General features: G+C 47.9%; 1 protein-coding gene across 1 annotated transcript; it reads right to left on the reverse strand.

The window, feature by feature from the left end:
- Positions 1 to 3,286: 3,286 nt before the first annotated feature.
- On the reverse strand, positions 3,287 to 4,029 carry cacng1b (calcium channel, voltage-dependent, gamma subunit 1b; the record flags this gene model as incomplete). The annotated part of the gene is made up of 2 exons (XM_083677446.1): positions 3,287 to 3,330; positions 3,789 to 4,029. The coding sequence occupies 2 exons, from the start codon at positions 4,027 to 4,029 to the stop codon at positions 3,287 to 3,289; spliced, it is 285 nt and encodes a 94-aa protein (XP_083533572.1).
- Positions 4,030 to 15,000: the final 10,971 nt, after the last annotated feature.

Genomic DNA, 15,000 nt, shown 5'->3' on the forward strand with positions numbered 1-15,000 from the left:
ATTTGTGATTTTGTGGTTGGTTGGAGTGTGGTCACAGGCCGTGCTCTCGGGAGCTGTGTGTAGCCGCACTAATGTATTTGAAGCTGTCAGATGGGGGGGGCATCTCACAGCTTCAAATATCCCAGTGTAACATTTGCTCTTGATGCAGCTCAGGACAGGAGAGTTTACACAAACAGTGAAGGAAGTGTTGGAAAAACGTCCTCATGCCTTGTTATGTCCCTTAACAAGCTCACTCACAGAGAGCAAGGGGAGTATTACTGTTGTTGTGTTTCTGCTGCTACTGTACCTGTCTACCCGCTCCACTGTTGTTGTGTGTTTCTGCTGCTACTGTACCTGTCTACCCACTCCACTGTTGTTGTGTTTCTGCTGCTATTACTATACCTGTCTACCCGCTCCACTGTTGTTGTGTTTCTGCTGCTATTACTATACCTGTCTACCCGCTCCACTGTTGTTGTGTTTCTGCTGCTACTGTACCTGTCTACCCACTCCACTGTTGTTGTGTTTCTGCTGCTATTACTATATCTGTCTACCCACTCCACTGTTGTTGTGTTTCTACTGCTACTACTATATCTGTCTACCCACTCCACTGTTGTTGTGTGTTTCTGCTGGTACTACTATACCTGTCTACCCACTCCACTGTTGTTGTGTGTTTCTGCTGCTACTACTATACCTGTCTACCCACCCCACTGTTGTGTGTTTCTGCTGCTACTACTGTATCTGTCTACCTGCTCCACTGTTGTGTGTTTCTGCTGCTACTACTGTATCTGTCTACCCGCTCCACTGTTGTTGTGTTTCTGCTGCTACTACTGTACCTGTCTACCCGCTCCACTGTTGTGTGTTTCTGCTACTACTGTATCTGTCTACCCGCTCCACTGTTGTGTGTTTCTGCTACTACTGTATCTGTCTACCCGCTCCACTGTTGTGTGTTTCTGCTGCTACTACTGTACCTGTCTACCCACTCCACTGTTGTTGTGTGTTTCTGCTACTACTGTACCTGTCTACCCACTCCACTGTTGTGTGTTTCTGCTGCTACTACTACATCTGTCTACCCGCCCCACTGTTGTTGTGTTTCTGCTGCTACTACTGTACCTGTCTACCCGCTCCACTGTTGTTGTGTGTTTCTGCTACTACTGTACCTGTCTACCCGCTCCACTGTTGTTGTGTGTTTCTGCTGCTACTACTGTACCTGTCTACCCGCTCCACTGTTGTTGTGTGTTTCTGCTGCTACTACTGTACCTGTCTACCCACCCCACTGTTGTTGTGTGTTTCTGCTGCTACTACTGTATCTGTCTACCCGCTCCACTGTTGTTGTGTGTTTCTGCTGCTACTACTGTACCTGTCTACCCACTCCACTGTTGTTGTGTTTCTGCTGCAACTACTGTACCTGTCTACCCGCTCCACTGTTGTTGTGTTTCTGCTGCTACTACTGTACCTGTCTACCCGCTCCACTGTTGTTGTGTGTTTCTGCTGCTACTACTGTACCTGTCTACCCGCTCCACTGTTGTTGTGTTTCTGCTGCTACTACTGTACCTGTCTACCCGCTCCACTGTTGTGTGTTTCTGCTACTACTGTATCTGTCTACCCGCTCCACTGTTGTGTGTTTCTGCTACTACTACTATATCTGTCTACCCGCTCCACTGTTGTGTGTTTCTGCTGCTACTACTGTACCTGTCTACCCACTCCACTGTTGTTGTGTGTTTCTGCTACTACTGTACCTGTCTACCCACTCCACTGTTGTGTGTTTCTGCTGCTACTACTACATCTGTCTACCCGCCCCACTGTTGTTGTGTTTCTGCTGCTACTACTGTACCTGTCTACCCGCTCCACTGTTGTTGTGTGTTTCTGCTACTACTGTACCTGTCTACCCGCTCCACTGTTGTTGTGTGTTTCTGCTGCTACTACTGTACCTGTCTACCCGCTCCACTGTTGTTGTGTGTTTCTGCTGCTACTACTGTACCTGTCTACCCACCCCACTGTTGTTGTGTGTTTCTGCTGCTACTACTGTATCTGTCTACCCGCTCCACTGTTGTTGTGTGTTTCTGCTGCTACTACTGTACCTGTCTACCCACTCCACTGTTGTTGTGTTTCTGCTGCAACTACTGTACCTGTCTACCCGCTCCACTGTTGTTGTGTTTCTGCTGCTACTACTGTACCTGTCTACCCGCTCCACTGTTGTTGTGTGTTTCTGCTGCTACTACTGTACCTGTCTACCCGCTCCACTGTTGTTGTGTTTCTGCTGCTACTACTGTATCTGTCTACCCGCTCCACTGTTGTTGTGTTTCTGCTGCTACTATACCTGTCTACCCGCTCCACTGTTGTTGTGTGTTTCTGCTGCTACTATACCTGTCTACCCGCTCCACTGTTGTTGTGGTTCTGCTACTACTACTGTATCTGTCTACCCGCTCCACTGTTGTTGTGTGTTTCTGCTGCTACTACTGTATCTGTCTACCCGCTCCACTGTGGTTGTGTGTTTCTGCTGGTACTACTATATCTGTCTACCCGCTCCACTGTTGTTGTGTGTTTCTGCTGCTACTACTGTATCTGTCTACCCGCTCCACTGTTGTTGTGTGTTTCTGCTGCTGCCTCTACCTCATGTTATTGTGTTATTATGACTTCATTGTTCCACTGTTGAGGAGTTCATCACACCGTCTACAGCTGTGTTCCGTGTGTATGACAAATATACTTTGATTTGATTTGATTTCAGCAGTGCAAGCTCTAGCCTCCAGAGAGGGCCTTTCACATCCCGTCTGCCACAGACCCTGAAAGAAGGCGGTAAAGGGCTACTGAATGTACCACTCCCAGGAGGGAGGGAGGGAGGAGTCATTTCAATTCGGTCAATTCAGGAAGTCAATTCAATTTACAATTCAAGGTTTGGAATGAGGGAATTTATTTTCATTGATTTCTCAATAAAAAAAACTGAACATGAGGCGCTTTTTACATCAATCCGTTTTTGAATCTTAAATTCAAATCACCTGAATCGATGAATTTTATTTAACATTATTTATAGAGGGGAAACTGCCCACTTCGAATTGAAATGGAATCAACCACAACACAGTACAGCAGCTCCTGCTCCGTTGACACACACAGCGAGATAGCACTGGGTAAAATTCCTTTGAACTCTGGGTACTGACACTAACATACAGAACACACACACACACACACACACACACACACACACACACTCACACACACACACACACACACACACACACACACACACACACACACACACACACACACACCCTTCCCACTCCCCCGCTTACACCCAACCTAAAGGTTCTATCTATCACACTTCCACAGACACAGAAGGGCAGAGAGAGCCCATACTTTCTGACATGATCCCAAACAGAGAAGAGGCTCCCACAGTTTACACTTCTCCCTCAATCAATGACACACACACACACACACATACGTGCACCTGTGCGCACACACACAGACACACACACACACACACACACACACACACACACACACACACACACACACACACACACACACACACATACGTGCACCTGTGCGCACACACACAGACACACACACACACACACACACACACACACACACACACACACACACACACACACACACACACACACTCATCCTCCACACACACACTCCACTCCAAACACACACACACACACACACACACACACACACACACTCATCCTCCACACACACACACACACACACTCCACTCTAAACACACACACACACACACACACACACACACACACACACACGCACTAGCAGAGGCATGGTAGGGGGGGTAAAGCGAGCGGCCTCCTTACCTCCAGGAAGGCTGATGGGGCCGCAGCCCTTGCCCTCTGGGTCCTCCTCCACCATGTAGATGCTCTTCTTGCAGAGCCTCCAGAGGCCGAAGTGGGCCGCCTCGCAGGTGGCGTTGAGCCTCTCCACCCGGGGGCTCAACACCGCCCAGTGGTCCGTCACCACCGCCGCCAACATGGCCGACATGCCGACCACGATGACCAGAGACGTCAGCTTCACCCTCGTCCTCTTCTCCTCTAACATGGCGTCAGACTGGACGTGTGTGTGTGTGTGCGTGTGTGTGTGTGTTTGTGTGTGTATGTGTGTTTGTGTGTGTATGTGTGTTTGGAGTGGAGTGTGTGTGTGCAGGATGAGTGTGTATGTGTGTGTGTGTGTGTGTGTGTGTGTGTGTGTGTGTGTTTCGAGTGGAGTGTGTGTTTGGAGGATGAGAATGTGTGTGTGTGTGTGTGTGTGTGTGTGTGTGTGTGTGTGTTTGAAGTGGAGTGTGTGTTTGGTGCCTAGAGTCCAGTGTTCAGGAGGTGAAGAGGTGAGAGTGTGTTTGTTGTTGTTGTTGTTGTCGTGTGTCTCGCTCTAAAGTTTCCCCCCGGGCGCGGCGTGCTGTAGGGCGAAGGTTCCTCTGTTCCCGGGCGTCGGCGCGAAGTCACAGGACTCTCTACCTGATGTCTTCTACCAAGCTTCAGCGTGAACGTACTACCGTCTGGTCCTCTCTCCAGCCCCCCGTTCTACAGATCTCTCTGCCTGTCTCTGTGCTCCGTGAAAAGGGGGCCAGATAACAGTGCCCTAGTTTCCTCCCTCTCCCTCTCCCTCCCAGGAACACGCTTATAGCTGTGCTTCACCACGGCTGTACAGAAGCTGGAGTGAAGATACTGTCAGTGTGACATTTTTACCACTATCGTACAACACCTGAAGTACCTGGTGCTTCAGTAGAGCACGGTCGGACAAAAGAAAGTTGAGTGTTAACCTTCGAAGGGAGTTCAAGTTTTCTTACAAACGGCAGAGTAGTGATAATGAAAATGAAAATATCTGCTGTGAGGTTCCACACTCTACGTTGATTCATCTGAGCATTCGAGAGCGCAACACTCTTTCTAGTATATTCTGCATGTCGTTTCTTTTTTTTTTTCAGTCTAAAGTCTTTTCGCCTCCGACAGTTGGAGGCTCCGGGGACATGTTCCTTTATTAGTGGAGTTGGTGTCAAAACGAGATGACCTACTTTCTCCACCAATCGCGGAGGGGCCAGAGACTGGGGCCAACCACCTGACGGCGGTGCCTCGTCCAAATTTGGGCGTAGGAAAGAGATTATTCAAGACGGGAAAGAACGATGATGAAATCTGGTGTATTCAAAGACTTTGTTGTTCTAGCGAACATCCAACATGGTCGTTAAAGCTTGGCCTTTCAAAGGACATTGATGTTTTCTTGGTTTTTTTTGGAGTAACAGGTGGCTCAACTGTATACCAGGAGAGGCTGCCGGAGGTAGAAATCGGAGGACGGGCTTATTGTAATGCGTGGAATGAAATGCACATGTTTGATCCCATTCCTCATTCCATTCCATGCGTTGCAATGAGCCCGTCCTCCGATGTCTACCTCCACCAGCCTCCCCTGCTGTATATCATACAGGGCTTCTTCGCCCAGCTCCTCCAGATGGTCGGTCAGGCCAGGGACTGCACCTGTGTGTGTTGCTTAAGGTGTTTCACCATGTCTGTTACCACATCCACCAGTACCATCAAATCACATCAATGTTTATTTGTCATGTACATTGAATAGAACCATAGATGATGGAGTGAAATGCTCAGGGCAAGCTAGCTCCTCAACAACGCAGCTAACAAATCAACAGTGCAATATAATACAATATAATAATAATAATAATAATAATAATAATAATAATAATAAAAACAATGACACAAGGTGGCATAAGTCTCACTTATCTTGTACTATGTCACTTATTGTCTTGTCCTTATTTCATTGCACTACTGCATATTTGTATTATTGTATTATTTGTATTATTTGTATTATTGTATTATTGTATTATTTGTATTGGATGCTGCATTGTCAAGGAACCGAGCCAAATAATTTTACTCCCTGCACTCGTGTTTGAGACGTAACAAATAAACTTGAAACTTGAAACTTGAAACTTGAAAGTGTGTAGCAGCAATATTAGTGGTGTAGCAGTGTAATGAGCAGTGTTGCACTGATAGGTTAACTGATCATTAGATACACAATAATGACTGTCTTCCATGGCCAAGCTGAGAGGAAACAGGATCAGAGTCAGAGTCAGAGTCAGAGTCAGAGTCAGAGTCAGAGTCTGAGTCAGAGTCTGTACGGCCAAGCTAGGAGGAAACAGGATCAGAGTCTGAGTCAGAGTCTGAGTCAGAGTCTGTACGGCCAAGCTAGGAGGAAACAGGATCAGAGTCAGAGTCTGAGTCAGAGTCTGTGCGGCCAGACTCACAGCCATGGAGGCTTAGTAAACAAGCCTTCATGTCTCTCTCTGCCATGCTGGAGTCTACGCGGATGTCTGTGCTTTTTATAAACCGCTGTGGCCCACTTTGGGCAGGACTCTGGGGTGGCATCTCCCTGTGCCCCTACTTTAACATACTGAATGGAGGGGCAGTTTCAGGAGGGCAACGGAACAAAGGGGAACACACACACACACACACACACACACACACACAGTGTGTGTGTGTGTGTGTGTGTGTGTGTGTGTGTGTGTGTGTGTGTGTGTGTGTGTGTGTGTGTGTGTGTGCTCTGTAGCTATAATAAGCCCCAGTTAGTCCCCCCCTCCCCCCACCTGCCTACCCCGGTCTCTCCCTCTGGTAGTGCTATGTGTGTGTGTGTGTGCGTGTGTGTGTATGCTTGCTTATAATGCCCCTGTGGAACAATGTTTCACCAGAAACGCACCCTGATAGAACAGAGGAGGTTTTGAGAAACGCAATCAGGGGCTTCCTGAAGCAGCAAATGGCGCGTTGAAAGATAGCATCTGAAACTGGCGGTGTTGAATAAACCCAAGGTGAGGGGTTTAAGGGAGGGGTTTAGGGGAGGGGTTTAGGGGAGGGGTTTAGGTGAGGGGTTTAGGGGAGGGGTTTAGGGGAGGGGTTTAGGGGAGGGGTCGAAGACATGCCCGCTGGTTTGTTATCACTTTTGCCCACCTGGATTGGTTCCTGTGAAAATGCTCTTTCCTCTGTCGCTGTGGACCCGTCCCTGGGGAGCCCTGCCGCACCTCCCTGCCGCTGTGGACCCGTCCCTGGGGAGCCCTGCCGCACCTCTCTGTCGCTGTGGACCCGTCCCTGGGGAGCCCTGCCGCACCTCTCTGTCGCTGTGGACCCGTCCCTGGGGAGCCCTGCCGCACCTCCCTGTAGGACCGTGTAATAACACTCCGTTGTCACTCAGCCTGCCTCCTCCTGCCCCCCTCCCTCCCTCTGGGGTCCCTCGGTGACTGTGTCAAAACCACCAGCAAGGTCGCCAAGCAACAGCCAACCCAGACAGCGACGAAACATGTCATCGCCTCCACCGCCGCAGCCGCCGCCGCCGTCACCAGAGATTACGATCAGCACCGCCGCCGCCGTGGACCCGTGAGGGAGGAGACGTCTGAGTACCGCTGACACCATGTGACTAGGGGCTCAGGCCCGTCTGACCCGTGTGAGCGGTGTTGAGTGAGTCGTCAGGCGAGACCAGAACCCCTCTGACATGTCGGTACCGGTGTCAAACACCGCCTGCATGTGGACGTCATGTGAGGGGATATTAGGCTGCAAGAGCAGTAGTTTCTTTTAAATCTCGTCTTAAAAGTTATGTTTGTAGACTAGCCTTTCATTGACGTTGCTCTTTATTCTTTTTGATATGTCTGTTTTCTACTTATATTTTAGTTTTTCCTCGGATGTCTGTTTTATCTGCACATTATATCTGCGCTTTGTAACACTGTTTTAAAAAGGTGCTATATAAATAAAGTGTATTATTATTATCATCATTATTATTATTATTATTATTATTATTATTATTAATATATAGAAGCACACCAATATTAAAATCTAGACTGACATGGATCAACTCTGAGCCTTTCATTACCTTGCACATCTCCCTCATCTTTTCTGTGTTAGCTAGCTTTTTTTTAAGGGATGGGTGGGGGTGGGGGTGTGGGTGGGGGTGTGGGTGGGGGGGGTGGTGGTGGAGGACCTTAATTGGTGTCTAATTTTACCCAGAGCATAATATATTTGAAAGCCTTCTGAGGGACCCCGACTGTATTCATTTGCTAATGACAGGCCACATTACTCAAGCTAAATGAGATTAGCGAGGCCCAGAGGCCGTTTCTATGAGGGTCATGTTAATACAGAGCCGGCGCACAATACATCAGTTTGCATAAATGTTAGCCACGCTAATGTGGGCTGTTAGTACCCTAGCGAACGCCATGGCTCTACAACAACACGACCACGATTCAAAACTAATTACATTGCTTAGGCGTAGGAGTATGAATTGGCAGTTAATGAGAAAGATGTTTTAAATTGGAATTTCTAGGGCTCGCGTAGTTATTGTACTCTGGTATCAGATATAAATGTTGGGGAAAGGATCATTTCCCCTGTTAGATCACAACCACAATTATGTGTTGTAAGACAGAGATGATCATGTTTTCTGTTCATGTGACTCTCACAATGTCCCATCAAGTGCCTCTATATCCACCTCTCCCCACTCCACTAGAGAATGGAATAACTGCTATTATTTGCAAAAGAGATCATTCTTAGCTGACTCATTCTGTAGGCTACAGGATGGATAGATCACTGTCTGTTCTGAATGAAAGAACACCAACGACTGTTTGTGTGACCAATACAAAGAGAACCTTGGACTTCCCGTATTCACAGCGGTGCTTTAAACCTCATAAGCCAGACGGGTCCATAGTTGGGCCCAAAATTTTGCTTTAATTTGATTATTCATTTGATTATTGATTACTTTATCTCCTTGTCATGTGTAGTATGTTATTCTGAACTATGATCTGATCATATCCACACACAACTTCAAGGTGTTCCCTATCAACAGGCATCCTGCTTTTGCATCTGATCATCATAGTTCTAATGTTAGAAGCTGTTTAGTTTGGGTCTCAAATAGAGCGTTCAGCTTAACTTACAATGTCACTCTGTGATCCAATCAAAGGCCCCAGATGAGACTGACATTCACCTATGACCTTCCAACGATTGAGAGTCTAACTGGGGCGACTCTCTCTCATCTTTTCATTCTACCACACTGTTATTCGTGGCCACAAGGTGAGAAAAGAAGGAGAGAAGGAGAGAAGGAGAGAAGGAGAGTGGTTTACTGATTCACTGATTGGTCCAAACCGTTGAATGGGTGGTTGTTTGTTTGTCAGCATTTATGCTTTACCATGGTTCCACCCCCCTCTCTCTCCATGGTTCCACCCCCCTCTCTCTCCATGGTTCCACCCCCCTCTCTCTCCATGGTTCCACCCCTCTCTCTCCATGGTTCCACCCCCCTCTCTCTCCATGGTTCCACCCCCCTCTCTCCATGGTTCCACCCCCCTCTCTCTCCATGGTTCCACCCCCCTCTCTCTCCATGGTTCCACCCCCCTCTCTCCATGGTTCCACCCCCCTCTCTCTCCATGGTTCCACCCCCCTCTCTCCATGGTTCCACCCCCCTCTCTCTCCATGGTTCCACCCCCCTCTCTCTCCATGGTTCCACCCCCCTCTCTCTCCATGGTTCCACCCCCCTCTCTCCATGGTTCCACCCCCCTCTCTCTCCATGGTTCCAACCCTCTCTCTCCATGGTTCCACCCCCCTCTCTCCATGGTTCCACCCCTCTCTCTCCATGGTTCCACCCCCCTCTCTCTCCATGGTTCCACCCCCCTCTCTCCATGGTTCCACCCCCCTCTCTCTCCATGGTTCCACCCCTCTCTCTCCATGGTTCCACCCCCCTCTCTCTCCATGGTTCCACCCCCCTCTCTCCATGGTTCCACCCCCCTCTCTCCATGGTTCCACCCCCCTCTCTCTCCATGGTTCCAACCCTCTCTCTCCATGGTTCCACCCCCCTCTCTCCATGGTTCCACCCCTCTCTCTCCATGGTTCCACCCCCCTCTCTCTCCATGGTTCCACCCCCCTCTCTCTCTCCATGGTTCCACCCCTCTCTCTCCATGGTTCCACCCCTCTCTCTCTCTCCATGGTTCCAACCCTCTCTCTCCATGGTTCAGTTTTCAGCACCACAACCATCACTCTGAATCTCCAGACCTTGAAGGGTTAAACCCAACCAAATATAATACACTATTTCTTCCTGTTTGAGTGGGAAGTGATCTAAACAAAGAAAGAAAATGGAGTGTACTGTGAGTTCCTGTCTCGGGTTCCAGAGTGACATCGTTTTAAACATTTTGATCAAAGAGCAGTGTCTTTCCTGTAACGCAGGGCAATCTGTCTCCGCAGCAAACACCGGCTGAGTCTCAGGAGCCAAAGTGGTTCATATGTCACCACGAAACGACAGTGATTCAATCAGATGCAGCGGAACTGAAAGGGCACTTGAGACGCTTTTAGGAGGGAAGTTATCTGAAGACAGGCAGCCTCCATTAGCCTCTCATACATATGGAAATCGCATTTCCATTTGGGATCTTCCATTATACATGGGATGAATAATATTTTCGTTGTACGCCTCACCTCTACGCCGTGGTCTTATACACCACATTACTGAGGGGTGATGGTGGTTTAAAACATAATAGAACTGTGCATTGTAAAGCGTCAGACTGTCGTTGTAAAGCGTCAGACTGTCGTTGTAAAACCATGTGATGTCATAGTGTCGCTGTACACTGGATCGGAGACTCTAGACTTCTCTTTTCAGCTGAGAGCCAACCAGCGTCCTGAGACGGGCTGATGCCACGTTCCAGCGCTCCTCCGAAATTGGAAACGGGGAGATTTCCGACTTGGAAACTGTGCTATGCAAAATTTGCGAGATCGTAGTTGGGAAGTTGTGAGTTTCTGAGTTTCCGAGGAGCACTTGAACGCACCGTCAGACATGAAAGCCATCTTTCAGAAAGACAGAGAAAAACATCTTTCAGAAAGACAGAGAAAACATCTTTCAGAAAGACAGAGAAAAACATCTTTCAGAAAGACAGAGAAAAACAGAGGAGTCAAAAAACACTAGTGAGACAGAGCACCATATCCCCTGAAGCAATTTATTCACATAAACAACAATATGTTGACTTTGTTGGCGAGACGAGAAAAGAAATATTGAGAACAGCAATATCAGCAAACAGAGACAACAGGACAAAAAGGCGTCCCTCTGAGGAGGAGAAAAGACAGGGGACAGGGGAGTTGTTCAGCAAGACAGCAAGGCGCTTTTACACAACAGAAATCCTGTCAAAAACATTGAAAGCACCAACATAGTCTCCAACGAAATACGCCCTGGGGGATCGTTTCTGCAGACCAAGGAAATACGCCCTGGGGGATCGTTTCTGCAGACCAAGGCAATGCGGTCTGGGGGATCGTTTCTGCAGACCAAGGCAATACGGTCTGGGGGGTCGTTTCTGCAGACCAAGGAAATATGGTCTGGGGGGGATCGTATTATCTGGCTACACCAGCATTTGACCACCTGTTTTGACTTAAGATTGCGTAAGAGTTAGGTGAGTAAGAGTTAGGTGAGTCAGAGTTAGGTGAGTCAGAGTTAGGTGAGTCAGAGTTAGGTGAGTCAGAGTTAGGTGAGTCAGAGTTAGGTGAGTAAGAGTTAGGTGAGTCAGAGTTAGGTGAGTAAGAGTTAGGTGAGTCAGAGTTAGGTGAGTCAGAGTTAGGTGAGTAAGAGTCAGGTGAGTAAGAGTTAGGTGAGTCAGAGTTAGGTGAGTCAGAGTTAGGTGAGTAAGAGTCAGGTGAGTAAGAATTAGGTGAGTCAGAGTTAGGTGAGTCAGAGTTAGGTGAGTCAGAGTTAGGTGAGTCAGAGTTAGGTGAGTAAGAGTCAGGTGAGTAAGAGTTAGGTGAGTAAGAGTTAGGTGAGTCAGAGTTAGGTGAGTCAGAGTTAGGTGAGTCAGAGTTAGGTGAGTAAGAGTCAGGTGAGTAAGAATTAGGTGAGTAAGAGTTAGGTGAGTCAGAGTTAGGTGAGTCAGAGTCAGAGTTAGGTGAGTCAGAGTTAGGTGAGTCAGAGTTAGGTGAGTCAGAGTTAGGTGAGTCAGAGTTAGGTGAGTCAGAGTCAGGTGAGTCAGAGTTAGGTGAGTAAGAGTTAGGTGAATTACGACTTGCGGGGCGGTTAGACAGTGTTAGACATTAACTTCTGGTGGTTATGGTTAGGCCAAGCGTGACTCGAACCAGCAACCTTCAGGTTACAAGATAGGTGGGTTCATGCATCCACCACCCCACCACGTACTTATGTGGTGGTCTGCCTTCCGTATTTACCTGCCAATACAGGTAGATAACACGTTCACACAGGTCGTATTCTTGGGTCTGCAGAAGCGATCCCCCAGAAGGTGATCATTTGGAGACAGGGTGGGCAGCACATACAGCTGTTGGATGCAGAGTAATAGAAAATATATGTTATTCTCCTTCTACTGTACATCAATCTACAAAAGGTCAAAGGTCATATGGATTCATCTCCAGAGTTTAAAACAGGACCATTGGTCTCCACCTTGATGGAAATTAAATAACACTTTCAGTAAAAATGATGACCGATTGTTGGTTTCAATGTATATATATATATATATTTTTTTTCAACAATCACACTTTGACCATGTTGGATATATTGTTGTGTAAAAAGATGCGATTTGAATTCAGCAATACTGTTAATGCTTTGTGTTTACTGTTATTTATTTTAATTTTGTATATACACGATTAGAAATATCGAAACCTCACACACTCATCTACGTACTGTAAGACTACACCCACAATAAGGTCAGCTTCTCCTTTCAGACACTCATCTACGTACTGTAAGACTACACCCACAATAAGGTCAGCTTCTCCTTTCAGAGCGCGAGAATCCACCCCTCCATCCATGGTCCAGCCTTCGACACTGCCACCATGACAACGCACTGAATCTCCAGACCTTGAAGGGTTAAACCCAACCAAATATAATACACTATTTCCTGAGAAACTAAAACATTTGAAAATGGCAAAACACTGAAAGAACAGGACCCCAAGCCCTGGGTAGAGGACCCCAAGCCCTGGGTAGAGGACCCCAAGCCCTGGGTAGAGGCAGCGACAGACACCAAGCCTTGGGTAGAGTCAGCGACAGACACCAAGCCTTGGGTAGAGTCAGCGACAGACACCAAGCCTTGGGTAGAGGCAGCGACAGACACCAAGCCTTGGGTAGAGGCAGCGACAGACACCAAGCCTTGGGTAGAGGCAGCGACAGACACCAAGCCTTGGGTAGAGGCAGCGACAGACACCAAGCCTTGGGTAGAGGCAGCGACAGACACCAAGCCTTGGGTAGAGTCAGCGACAGACACCAAGCCTTGGGTAGAGGCAGCGACAGACACCAAGCCTTGGGTAGAGGCAGCGACAGACACCAAGCCTTGGGTAGAGTCAGCGACAGACACCAAGCCTTGGGTAGAGGCAGCGACAGACACCAAGCCTTGGGTAGAGGCAGCGACAGACACCAAGCCTTGGGTAGAGGCAGCGACAGACACTATCCTGTCTGACCTTCACGGTGGCTGTTCAGCGCTGAGGTGTCCAGACAGCTGTAAGCAGAGGAAGACAGGAGGACAGTCTTTTCAGCCGGTGTGTTCTTCTGTCCCTCCTTGGTCCTTATCTATCGACAGGCCTGCCGCAGGGGGTTGTGGCTGTTCAGCGCTGAAAGGAAGTCTCTTGCCCTTTCGCTTCCTGTGTGCCTTTGCCTTTGTCAGCTGCTCCCCCCAGGGCTCGATGGAACAGGGGTGACATAGAGATGAGCAGACATTCTAGAATGGCCGTAGGAGTTCTATGACACCGCCAGGATGGAGGCCATTGTTACCTCACAGAGACACTAACACTCACAGGATGGAGTTGAATAAAGATCGTAACAGTAGACAGTTACCATTTTACACAATGTGGGGAAAGAGAGGGAGAAAACTGACATCCAGTCAATGAAAAACTTTGCAGATGTGCACATTCAAGGACACTATCTGGATTGTGTTTTAGTTTGAACTTGAAAATGTGAGAACTTTTCACTTTCCTCTTGTTGGGTAAACTATACGCCATTTAGCTGATGATTTTATCCAAAGTCACTTACATTGCAGTGAGTTCATACCTTTCAGTATATATGGTCCCAGCGGGTAACAAACCCCCAACCTAAGTGTTGTTAGCGCTATGCTCTACCAACTGAGCCACTGAGGACCACAAATCTCACAAACTAAGTGACATTTGTTTTTTTTAATTTATTTGCTGGCTACACCAGCGTTTCACCACCTGTTCTGACTTAAGATTGTGTCAGAGTTACATGTATAACGATTACGTGCATTAACTTTGCCTTTTTGTTGGAGATTTGTTATCTCAGAGCAAGAAGTTATTTCAAAGTAAAGTGAACTAAATCAGCTTTTATTAAGTTATGTATTTTCCTCAGCTCAGAAGCCTCTGGCCAATCGATGTTACAGCTGTTACAATCAGCTTGCCAGCTACCCGTTCAACAAGGGAATATCACATTTCCTAGATAATTTACACTACTCACAAAAATCAGGGGATTCTCACTAAGAGGACACACTAAGATGGACTGGTCCACTCGTAGGAAATCACACACAAAGGAGTGACAGGGTTGAAGGTTGGACAATACATTTCGTTTAGCACCGTTTCAGATACTTAGCAAGTGAAATACTGTAAAATGGTGTACATTACCATGACACTTTGTGACACTTTCCCCACACAAATTAGCATTCCAAAAACATCAAGGAGAGGAAGCCCTCTCTCTACTCCTTTAAACGCCTGGACTCACTTTAAAGACGTTGCTTGTATGTGGTGTAGAACACAGACAGTGACTCTACCTCTGCCGCACTGCTGTCTGAAAGCACACAAACAGCAGGATGAAAGAACCCGTCTCATCCCATCTCTTCAGTATTCAGTGAATCCTCCATCCATCAAAGTCACGGAACGGTTTTCAATCCCCAACGCCCCTCTCTTCTCTAATCCTCATTGTTTTCACCTGCGAGTCACTGGATCCACCTTTGAACTCTTGACCTCTGACCCCCCCCCACCCATTACTGATTCTTCTGAGAGGCTAGGACTCCCTTCTCCCCCCCCCCCCCCCCCCCCCTCATACAGGCATGGTCCTGCGGTTGACCCCCCCCCACCCCAC

This window comes from Argentina silus, assembly GCF_951799395.1.
Source record: "Argentina silus genome assembly, chromosome: 9".
Lineage (NCBI taxonomy): Eukaryota > Metazoa > Chordata > Actinopteri > Argentiniformes > Argentinidae > Argentina > Argentina silus.